Source organism: Rutidosis leptorrhynchoides, chromosome 9 (assembly GCF_046630445.1).
Source record: "Rutidosis leptorrhynchoides isolate AG116_Rl617_1_P2 chromosome 9, CSIRO_AGI_Rlap_v1, whole genome shotgun sequence".
NCBI classification, from domain to species: domain Eukaryota; kingdom Viridiplantae; phylum Streptophyta; class Magnoliopsida; order Asterales; family Asteraceae; genus Rutidosis; species Rutidosis leptorrhynchoides.
In genome coordinates, this window is record NC_092341.1 from 316,861,298 (window position 1) to 316,874,219 (window position 12,922).

Below are 12,922 nucleotides of genomic sequence, written 5' to 3' on the forward strand. Positions count from 1 at the left end.
GTAAAAAATTTGTCCAAAACTCGCGAACTTTATAGGACCTGACCTGATACTGTTAGCCATGTGATCGCATGGAAAATGGTCATGCTGGCCATTCGATCGCATGGCCCTGGATTCCAGCTCACATATCTTTGTTTGCATTCTACCGACTGTTTTTATTATAATATATAATATATAAATAATTAATATAATTATTTAAATATTATATTTTATTCTTGTGCATAGTTGACTTGTAATTTTTAGTCCGTTGCTTCGCACGTTGAGAGTTGACTTTGGTCCCGGTTTCGTATTTTTGAACGTCCTTGCGTACAATTTAATATCTTGTATTTTGCGTTTCGCGTCTTGTACTCTTGTAATTTTGAGACGTTTCTCACCAATAATTTGAAACCACTTTGATTGTACTTTGTACTTTTGAGCTTTTTGGTCGTTTGCGTCTTCAATTCGTTGAATCTGTCTTTTGTCTTCACCTTTTATTATTTAAACGAATATCACTTGTAAATAGAACAGTTGCAACTAAAAGCTTGTCTTTCTTGAGGGATAATGCTATGAAATATATGTTCGTTTTTAGCATTATCACCTGTCTTATCACAACATCTCACAAAAGCTTAGTGGATAATCGGTTAGTACCTAGCAACTAACACGTATACCACCTACATTCACCTTTCCATTTCCCCATTTGTATGTTTGACACAACTCATGGTTTGGGAACATGACACTCGCGTGTACGTGTTGCCAAACCTATGCTCTGATACCAACTTGTAACACCGTATATTTTTTTATATCACAGCGGAAGTATTTAAAGCATATAACATTTACATATTACAAGAACTGGTGTTACTTTTCAAAACAATTATTAGTTATATTAAACATCAGAGTTCTTCGGTGTGTCAAACATAACCCAAGCACGACTATCTTCTCCCGTCCCTTGCATGTAAAACAATATAACATGCAGGGGAGAAAATGTGGGGGATTAGCACAACGCTAAGTGAATGAGATATCTCAACAGATATTACTATCAAGTACCAAGCCTAGCTTTTAGGGATCATGCATCCGGTCATGGTCATGTGGACATAGCTTTACATAGCTATCATATAATATAACAATACACATCTGTAACATACATAGCTAAACAGTAATTCAACTAATAGAGCAGCAATAGCATCAACAAGCTATTCACTAAAGGCATCAAAGGCACTACCCTAACATAGTCTTACATAGCTATACAATAAGGGTATCAATAGCTCTACATAGCTATTCACTAAGTATCAATAGCTCTACACATCTATTCACTCTCATAGCACTAACGGCTATAAATACAAGAGGATCGTTGACCCTGCCAGGTCTACAACTACTAGTTGATCAAGCTAGAGCTGTACCGATAGCCCTTGTTATTGTCACACAGTATACCTCTCCTGACGTTTACATACGTCGATTGCAATATAATGCCATTACAATAACCAATGAGCCCAACCCTTCTATACACGGTTGACCTCTTCTGTCCCTTCTATACACAGACAGTTCTCACATGTGCACATAAACCACCTACAACCTCATGGTAGGTAACATCACTAATAAACACAGGGCACCCTAATCAGGCATGCTATAGATTCAATCTAATCGGGCAACCTGATAATAGAAGTATCACCTACTACTTATAATTACAACGGTAGTCAACATGCATACATAGATTATCATAATCTTTACTAGCATAATAGCGGATAGTAACTACACTTGTTACTAAATACCAATATCCATAAGGATAGTCCCACTCACCGATTACCAGCAAGAACTCAGTGGTCTAATGTTACTGAGTCTTCTCCGTTCCTTTATCAGAATATAATTTACGGAGTTAGTATACTTCTTCAGTCAATGATAATCATCAATTAATACTATAAACCATATCATATAACTCTATATTCATTATTTGACAAGGCTACATAAGTGTCCATGCGAAAACAACCCTTATACGCGTGTAAAACGAAGCATACAAGCTATCTTGTCTTTTTGACCCAAAATAATGTCTGATTTATTATTTTAAAACCTTACCATTGGAAAGTAAACTTCATTACATTTCCAACGATATTTGATTCATCAAAAACGTAGTTACGGTTTGAAAGTTACGGCTAAAACAAGTTTTTCAAAAAGCTGACAGACTGCAACCGCGCGGGAGCACCTGCAACCGCCCGGTTGCACCCAAAATGGCCCGGATACACCCCGTAACCATATGGATGCATCCTACAACCGTACGGAAGCTGTTCATCAGTACCAGGTCGCTGTCTTCGTCATTTTGAGCCCCAAATCTCATTTTTGCACTATTTTGACACTACAAATCACTTAGAGAACATACATAACTCATATACAAACGTTTACTAACATCAATTTTACACAAACAACACTTTTAGATCAAGATTTGATCAAAAACCCATTTGATATAACACTTTGATAAAACCCAAATTAAACACAGATTAAAGCACGAATTTGACATGTAAAATACCTTGTAATGATCACGAAATCACTGATAACAAATACCCCATAGACCATGGATAATGCGCCCGTGCTTCTCACAACCAATTTGACATGGCAAGAGAAACGCCCTCAAAAACACCTGTAATGGGGCGTTTGTGAGAAACGGAGATGGGCGTTTATCAATCACAAAGGCAACATGTAAGGGAGAAAGAAGGTGAGATGACATTGTGTAATTGGTTGGAATTATTTATCTCTCTAACTTTACCTTCGAAATACCAGTCAAATTTTACCACGTCATCCACGAACTTTCTACAACCCTCTCAACAACCTTCCCCATTACAACTCCAGATTCCGGTATCATTGACATATCATAATCATAACCTCAAAAAATATTCTTTATTCACTCCACATCAACGTCACCATTATCCATAGTCTTATGCTTCACGCATGATCAAATGCCAAATATTACTTGCAACATATGCACTCGGACACGTATTACATGTGACATTAGCATAAAGGTAGTAAAACAATAAACCAAAATTGGCCCAACTCATGCTGATAAAGGGATTTTGGTGCATGCTTTTCTGCTTGTTGCTTGAAAACTTACTTTTTACAAGGTTGCCAATGTCTACTGCTATATCATGTGAATAATTCACAACACTTACATCCTCTATATAACAACTCAAATACAAGCAATCGGCTAAAAAAAAGATGCAAACCATCCACATTTAAAGTTGGAATGAAATATTGTCGATATATAAGATTTATGGAACCTCCCTCTATCACCAATTGATTTTAGAGTACTAAGGGACTCATAATCTATCACCAATTGATGTTACTGGGCTAAAACGATTCTCCAAAGCATACAAGGCAGCATTGACGCATGTGTGTAACAAGATCTGCGTATTTTTACTGTTTTTTAAGAGAAAGTTGGGTATATATACCAAGGATGAAATTCGAATAATTACGCATAATTTAAGTTGAAACATATGAATTGTTACATTATAAAGATATAGTTGTTCAACTAGATCTAACTTCCTCCATGGAAGCAACTAAGTTATCAAACTTGGCCCCGGTAACTTCTTTCACAATCTTACTATGTTTAAGTATCTTGAAGGTAGGAACCACCTTTATGCCTAGCTCCTTTGCCAATGGCTGCCAACAAATATTAAGATTACTAACATCAAAGAATAAATCAATTAAATTATATTTAAGAATAGTCATCAAGAAGGGTGAAAATGAGATGTACTCTTCTGATCATATCAGGTTCCTCAATTTAATCCAATTATAACCCAATTATAACTAAATGTCAACGATTTATGTTGGGAATAAAAAAGGATATAACTTGATGTTTTTTCAAAAAAAAAATCATGTTGTTGGGCTAAAGTATCAGTCCTAACACTTATTGTTAAATTATCTAATTTGATAAGAGGTGAAAATAAAATGATGCTTTTAACCTAAGGTAGTGTGTTTCATAAGATGTTTTTTGTGGCTTGTACTGATGACATTGGCTGACAAGCATATACAAAATCAAAAAACAGTTAATTGCGTACCTTATTTTCTTGATTGCAGTCGAGCTTTAAGAAAACCACATCAAGATATTGCTCAGCCAATCCTTCAAACTTTGGAGCCATTATCTTGCAAGGACCGCACCTACACGTTCAGATAATCAGAAACCATAGACAAATAATTGTTGGAACAAATTAGGTATAAGGGAATGTTATAACGATGATTACAATTATAATTATAATTATAATATACTAATATAATACACACCTGCACTTTTCACATATATTCTTACCGAAAATGAAGTTTAAACTAACCAAGTAGGATTCTAACATTAACTCAGGTGAACCATGGTTGACCTTCTCTTAAGAAAATGTGAGCACAGATTCCACGTCAAATGAAATTTTGCGTATTAAGATTTTCCCAATTTGTCAATTTATTATAGAATTTAAATCCAACTCGATAAATACTTGAAAGTCAAAGGTGGAGTCATTCATTTTCTGTAGTGACCCGAACTTTTCCATGTTTACATATATTAAATGAAAACTATATTTACATGATTAAATGTTTTCAACATCTTAAGCAATCAAACTTGTTAAAACTTGATTAATTGAAATAGGTTTCATAAAGACAATTGACCACCCAAGTTGACCGGTGATTCACGAACGTTAAAAACTTGTAAAAACTACATGATGATATATATATGGATATATATATATAGTTAACATGATATTATAATAAGTAAGTATCTCATTAAGTATATTAACAATGAGTTATATACATAAAAATGAGACTATTGACGTAAGAAACTCGAAACGATATATATAACGATTATCGTTATAACAACGTCTTACTAAATACATATGTATCATATTAAGATGTTGATACACTATATTTGACATGATAAAATGATAATTAAATATATCATTAAGTGTGTTAACAATGAACTACATATGTAAAAACAAGATTACTAACTTAAGGATTTCGAAACGAGACATATACGTAACGATTATCATTGTAATGACATTTTAATGTATATATATCATATTAAGATATATTCATACATCATAATATCATGATAATGTAATAATTTAAAATCTCATTTAAGTATAATATCAATGGATTAATTACATTTAACAAGATCGTTAACTTAAAGGTTTCAAAACAACACTTACATGTAACGACTAACGGTGACTTAACGACTCAGTTAAAATGTATATACATGTAGTGTATTAAGATGTATTAATACACTTTTGAAAGACTTCATGACACATATCAAAGTACTTCTACTTAAAAAAATGCTTACAATTACATTCTCGTTCATTTTCATCAACAATTTTACTCGTATGTACCCGTATTCGTACTCGTACAATACACAGCTTCTAGATGTATATACTATTGGTATATTGTCACGACCCTACTTTTTTCGTTATCTTTTACCGTTAATTAATTAACGATCATTAACTGTTATTCGTGCTACATCATTTCTATGACCTATATTATTATTTTAGTAATAATATATTAATTATTATGTGTTATATGAATATTTGTATTCGTATTTTGAGTTATACGTTTCTACGTGTCGCGGATTTCTATCCGGCGAATCTTTTCGGTTTTCAAACCAACGGTCGAGTTTTTGGGATATTTAAATCCTAATTATTTTAAATATGATATTTTAAAGTCATATTATTATATATAGTATTTATATTTATTTTTCGTCGCGTATTTGTTATCTCTCCGAATTTTTAATCGCGTAAGCGTGTTTTCGCGTTTCGGGGTTCGTTCGGGTTTTCGGGCCACAAGTAAATCAATATTTAAGTGAGATGGGCCAAGTGGGACCCACCCCACCCCTAGGATCAGCCGAATGGATGGGAGGGGAGTATACTCCCATTTATTTTAGTTTTGCAACATTATTATGTTTCCATTCCACTTTTATCTAAACCTAAACATATCAAATTGCTCTCTTCTCCCTTTTCTTGCTCCTTGGTCGTCGCCCAACACCACACAAACATCATCATCATCAATCAATTTTAGTGCTTGGATCATCCATTGTTATACACCAACGCGTTCCTCATTCCGTTCTCTACGCGATTATACTTGTTGATTATTGATTAGGGTATAAACCCTAACCCTAGAACTTTTGATTTTTCATTATTTTTCTGTATTTTGATTATATATTAATAGTATGATGATTACTTGTTGTTGTAATGGTGTTTGTATGCATAGAATTACTCAAATACATATATTTTCGGTTTGATATAATTGGAACAGCAGCTAATTCGTGTATTTCTGATATTGTGACTGTTATAAAAGTTAAAATAAAGTATCTAGATGAGTTTCTCTCATCAAGATATTAATTTTAGACTCCGGATTCATGTCGTTTCGATTCCCGGAGCCCTAAATATGATCAAAATGGTATTTTGTTAAAATTGAAATGTGATATTGGTATGAACCAGGTTTGGTCCGACTTTGTGACCATATTTGGTGACTTTAGGGTGTGTTGGTGTGTTAGGATCAATGATGGGACGAACTTTCATGTTCGGGTCATCTAAATCCGAGCCACGAATCACACGTTATGGCTAAAACACGATTTTGATTGAATTAAAGTTCCAAGTGGTGTCATGGCTGATCACCATGACTTGTTGGCTGTTCTTGGTGTGTTCTTGAGTGTACCAAAGTTTCGGGTGGTTTGATTAGGCGGAGATATATGTAAGGCTCGCCGAAAATCGACACCCGGGGCTCAGGATACGACCCGATGAACTTTTGATTTAAAACTTATGACTAATTATTAAACTTATGATATAAATAATGAATTTCATTATCATTTAATTACTTATGATATAAAAAGTAATTATTAAATTTTAAGACTTATGATATATATTTATTATATCATTTAATTATTACTTATGATTTAATTAACATTTTAATTGAGCTTATGATTAATAATACTTTTATTATTAATGGAAAATATTTATGATAAGTATTAAACTTATATTATAAGATTATTATTATAAGACTTATAATAAGTATTGATTAATTATTTAATTATTATAAGGCTTAGTTATTATTTAATTATAATTTAATTATTAAATACTTATGATTTAATAATTATAATTAGAAACTTATGATATGATTAATAATTCATTATTAATTAATAATACTTATGATATGATTTAAAAATTATTATTAATTAATAATACTTATATTATGACTAATATTTAATTAATTAATTAAATACTTATGTTATATTAATTATATCATTTAAACTTATATTAACTTTAATAATTCATTTTAATTTAATTAAACTTATGTTATGACATAATTAGACATATTTAACTTTAATAAATGTTATAACTTACATTATTACTATAACTTACACTTTTAAAATTAACGTTGACTATGTTTGACCAAGGTTGACTTTTGAGTTGACTTTCGGTTGACTTTGACTTTCAGTTGACTTTTGTTGACTTTCTAATTAAGGAAACTTTCCTAACTTATAAACTTTCCTAAAATAGAAACTTTCTAAATTTGGAAACATTCCAAAAATAAAAACTTTCCAAAAATAGAAACTTTCCAAAAATGGAAACCTGCTACAAATAGAAACTTTCTAAAAATAGAAAGTGTGTGTCCGTAAGCAGTTCCGATCAAACCGATGCATGCTGAGTATTGTTCTATGACTACTTGCAACATGTACAATAGCTATCATACTATGACTTGACCTAAGTTAGTTATTTATATCGACCTGCTTTATTTATAGGTCGGTGTTGTGATCATTCCTGATCACTGTACTCATTTTATGTTCGCTTAATTGTGTTGATTACTTCGTTACTATTAAGGTGAGTTATAGTCCCGTTTTTACATACTTTTCAAAGTATACTTTTGGGATGTGATTACATGCATTTTATTTCACGTTTAGACACAAGTGACAATTAAATTTGAATTATTCATTGTAAGTTGGACAAAAATATTCTCTAGTCTGGTAACTGTAATCATTGGTTTCTACATGTGAACACGAATCCTACGGATAGATCTATCGGGTTTGACAACTCCATTTCGAGCTAGTCGCGCTAGCAATTTATAATCAGAATGTTTAGTACTTCGTATTTTGTTGTAGATACACTGTCCAGTGTATATTATTATTGTGTTTGGCAAGGGTAAATAAAGGATTAAGTGGTTACCAGGTGGCTCATTGATAATGGAATAATGTTTAATGTTTTCTAATATTTTTAAATCTTGTGGTCTAAAGTTTATCCAATTATTTAAACCTATAATTCACTCAACCTTTGTGTTGACAGTTTACTCGCATGTTTTCACAGGTACTTGAGTTTATGTGATGCTTCCGCTGTGTTTAGAAGAGTCTGCATGCATTTGGGCAGATGTTAATGAAACAATTTATGAAACATAATCTTGCATTCTGATTTTTGGATAATTTAAATTTGTGGGTTTGTTGACAATGTTTTGTGCCAACTTTGGTTAATTAATATGTTGGGTTACTTTTAAACTACATATTTTGGTATGCTTTACTTTTTGGGAAACTTTTGAAATAAAAGAATGCAATGCCGTTTGTTAAATTCATTTAAGTTCAATCAAGATGTGGGACCAAGTGACGGAGCCATTAAGTGTTTTGACAGGGCCATCACAGTTGGTATCAGAGCTCTGGTTGTAGGGAACTAGGCAGTCTTAATGTGGTCAACCCGTGGTTCTTAGGGTGCATTAGAGTCTAGTCTACAGCCCGACCCTTTTGCTATAGCATTATTATGCATTTCATTTCGTATGAGATATATCATAAGCATTTATTTCTATTTGGTATATGGTTTGTAGTTTTACTGTTTGCAGATGTCGACTTCGAGCAACAACTCCGTTCGTGCTCCTGCTCCTTCGGCTGCTGAAGGACGCCGTGCTGATCAACCTTTGATCGATGATCCCGTTCACTACTACTTTTCCACCCTAACTCACATGAACAGAGCTTACACTGACAAGGCACGTATTAACGCGCTTAGTGATTGTACACGTACCTTGCCACATAACGAGATGATGGGCCAGATTCGAGCTAGTATGGATTCATTTCTTAGCTTCAAGAATAATGTTGGGTTCGAGAATCGTAAGCGTAACCGGGAAGTTGACGCTAGGTTCGAGGCTCTAGAGAGCGCAGTTCGTGGTTTGAAGGTAGAGTTGGAAGAAGTGAAAGGAAAGTTGCGGAAGTATGAGCCTCCTGCCGAGACTCATGCCGGCCCAGCTTATCACACCCGCTCTAAGCAGATGTGATATGATGACTCATGATTGATTACTTATTTCATAAGACTTAATGTCCTTTCATACATACATTTTTGGGTTATGTACGGCGTTTTTCCGAGGATTTTATTAAGGTTTTGTTATGGGATGTTTTTCATTATGTATGGATGGTTATTTTTATGACATCTATTATCATTATCACATTTTATTTCTGATGTTGTGACTCCTGGCATGTTATATTATGCGTAATGTAGATCATGTATGTTAGGTGCTATGTATGTTGTATGATGTTATCATAAAATATGTATGCATGTGGTGGTTATTTCTATAACAATCATAACTGTCATGTTATTACTCATAGTGGTTACTGACTATTATTTTAATGGTTAATCTGTTCGTATTCGATCTATTCCTTTATAACACTGGTATTATTCTTAGTACTAACGGTTGTGTTATTCTGTTTTGAAGATCATGCCTCCTAGAGAGTCCAACGAAGCCCGTATGCAACGTCTTATCACCGAAGGGATAGCTGCTGCTATGGCAGCAAATGCTAATGCTAATGCGAATAATAACAATCAGGTGGGATGCTCCCACAAAACGTTCATGGCAAGTCGCCCACAGGAATTCAGTGGTACTGAAGGACCCATAGGACTTACCCGCTGGTTCGAGAAAATCGAGTCTATTTTCAGGGTTAGCCGAGTCCGAGAGGAGGACAAGGTTAGTTTTGCTAGCTGCACTCTTAAGGATAGTGCATTGACCTGGTGGAACAACTTGGTTAATAGTTTGGGAAATGATGTGGCTTATGGTTTAACTTGGAATAATTTCAAAGAAAGAATGATCACCCGCTATCGTCCCCGGGGTGAGCTTAAGAAGCTAGAGGTTGAACTTAAGAACTTGAAAATGAAGGGCACCGAATTAGATGCCTAAAAGCAAAGATTCTTCGAGTTGACTTTGTTGTGTCCTAATGTTTATGCGAATGAGAATCTTAAGATTGAAGCGTACATCGATGGGTTATCTGAGAAAATCGAGCATGGGGTTGAGTCTAGTGAGCCCCAGACTATTGAGGCCGCGATGTCTATGGCTCATAAGTTGAATGATAAGATCTTGAGAAGAAGCAAGGCTGCTGTAACCGAACCCAGTGAAGAGACTGTTAAGAAAGCTGATAATGGGAAGAGAAAGTGGGATAATAACCGCAATCAAAGCCAAAGTCAGCAGAAAAAGCAGGATACTTCTGGTTCGAATAACCGCAGTCAGCGTGTGTGTCCTCAATGTTACAAAGTTCATGATGGTTACTGTACCGTGACTTGCAAGAGGTGTTCCAAACAGGGACACATTGCTAAGGATTGTACGGTGCTTCTGCCGGGTTCTGCTACTCCTGCTGCAGGTGGTAATAATGGTAATAATGCTGGTAATAGAGGTGGGAATGGTAATGGTAATGGAAGGTCGAATAATGGCGGTAATTAGAGAGTTTGGCACGGTAGAATTTCAAATTGATCTTATTCCCGGTGCTGCTCCTGTAGCACGTGCCCCTTATCGTCTTGCGCCTTCCGAACTTCAAGAATTGTCAAGTCAACTCCGTGAGTTGTTAGACAAGGGTTTTATCCGTCCTAGTTCGTCCCCTTGGGGAGCACCTGTTCTGTTTGTTAAGAAGAAGGATGGTTCTTTCCGTTTGTGCATTGATTATCGTGAGTTGAACAAGCTTACTATTAAAAACCATTACCCCCTTCAGAGAATTGATTATCTGTTCGATCAGCTTTAGGGTTCATCTGTTTATTCAAAAATCGATCTTCGTTCCGGCTATCATCAGTTGCGTGTTAAAGAATCTGATGTTTCGAAAACTGCTTTTCGCACCCGTTACGGTCACTTTGAGTTTCTTGTTATGCCGTTCGGATTGACAAATGCACCTACTGTGTTCATGGACCTCATGAACCGTGTGTGTAGACCCTATCTGTACAAGTTCGTTATTGTGTTCATCGACGACATCCTTATTTATTCAAAGAGTGATGAAGAACACGAAGAACATTTGAAGTTGGTGCTCGATCTGTTAAGAAAATAAGAGTTGTACGCTAAGTTCTCTAAGTGTGCATTCTGGTTACGAGAAGTTCAATTCCTTGGTCATATTGTTAGTAAACAAGGAATACAAGTTGATCCTGCTAAGATTGAGGCGATTGAAAAGTGGGAAACTCCAAAAACTCCTACTCAGATTCGTCAGTTCCTAGGATTAGCAGGTTACTATAGAAGGTTCATTCAAGATTTCTCTCGTATCGCGAAACCTTTGACTGCTTTAACGCATAAGGGGAAGAAGTATGAGTGGAAGGATGAACAAGAGACTGCTTTTCAGATTTTAAAGAAGAAGTTGACTACCGCTCCGATATTGTCACTACCTGAGGGTAATGATAATTTTGTTGTTTATTGTGATGCTTCGCGTCAAGGCTTTGGTTGTGTTTTGATGCAACGAAATAAAGTTATCGCGTATGCGTCACGTCAATTGAAGATTCACGAGCAGAACTATACAACTCATGATTTAGAGTTGGGGGCCGTTGTTTTTGCGCTTAAGATTTGGAGACATTATTTCTATGGGGTCAAGAGTACTGTGTACACAGATCACAAAAGTCTTCAACACATCCTCGATCAGAAACAGTTGAACATGAGACAACGAAGATGGATTGAGACGTTGAATGATTACGATTGTGAACTTTTATATCATCCGGGTAAGGCCAATGTTGTGGCGGATGCATTAAGTCGTAAAGAAAGGGCTGAACCTCGCAGGTTTAGGGCCTTGAATATGACAATTAGAACAAACCTCGCAAGGCAGATTCTTGAGGCACAACAAGAAGCCTTAAAGGAAGAGAATTTTGTGAATGAGAACGTAAGAGGTATGGCTAAGAAGTTTGCGGTATGAGCTGATGGTACTAGATACTTTGCAGGACGTCTCTGGGTTCCGAAGTTTGGCGAACTGCGATAACTTGTTTTAGATGAGGCTCATAAGTCTAGGTACTCTATTCATCCTGGTTCAGGAAAGATGTATCATGATCTTAAGGAGCTGTATTGGTGGCCTAATTTAAAAGGTGATGTGGCTATGTATATGGCTAAGTGTTTGACCTGTGCTAAGGTTAAAGGTGAACATCAAAAACCGTCCGGACTTTTGGAACAGCCTACAAAACTCCAATTGGAACCACACCATTTAAACTCGTTTATGGAAAAGCATGTCATCTTCTAGCAGAAATTGAACACAAAGCATTTTGGGCTTTGAAGACATGTAATCTTGATTTACATGAAGCTGAACGTCTACGGTTAAGTCAATTAAACGAATTAGAAGAATTAAGACAAGAAGCATACAAAAATTCGTTAATCTATAAGGAAAGAACGAAGAAATGGCATGATAAAAGAATCAGAAGTTCAAAAGAATTCAAAGATGGAGACAGAGTTCTTCTTTTCAATTCACGATTCAAGCTATTTCCTGGAAAACAGAAATCAAGATGGTTTGGACCATTCATAGTCAAAAGAGTTTTCCCATACGGAACAGTAGAATTAATAAATTCAAATGGGATTGAATTTAAAGTTAATGGTCACAGAGTTAAACATTACATAGATAATCCGATGGAAGTCGACAACGAAGTTAATCACAATTTCGATACCACAGCTAACTAAGTGTGGGGAGAATCAAGTCTTTAAAGGATAATATGTATTTCTGTTAGAGTTAGATTTTCTGTTTTCGTGT

At 35.0% G+C, this 12,922-nt stretch overlaps 1 protein-coding gene across 1 annotated transcript in view; it reads right to left on the reverse strand.

Annotated features, from left to right (window-relative positions):
- Window positions 1–3,216: 3,216 nt before the first annotated feature.
- Window positions 3,217–12,922, reverse strand: part of LOC139866522 (thioredoxin F-type, chloroplastic-like) — a 51,862-nt gene continuing 42,156 nt past the window's right edge. The window contains exons 2-3 of the mRNA XM_071854775.1: window positions 4,017–4,116; window positions 3,217–3,618 (exon numbers count right to left, since the gene is read on the reverse strand). Coding sequence (XP_071710876.1) covers window positions 3,484–3,618; window positions 4,017–4,116 — 235 coding nt within the window. The 3' untranslated portion in view covers window positions 3,217–3,483. The remainder of the gene's footprint in view (window positions 3,619–4,016; window positions 4,117–12,922) is intronic.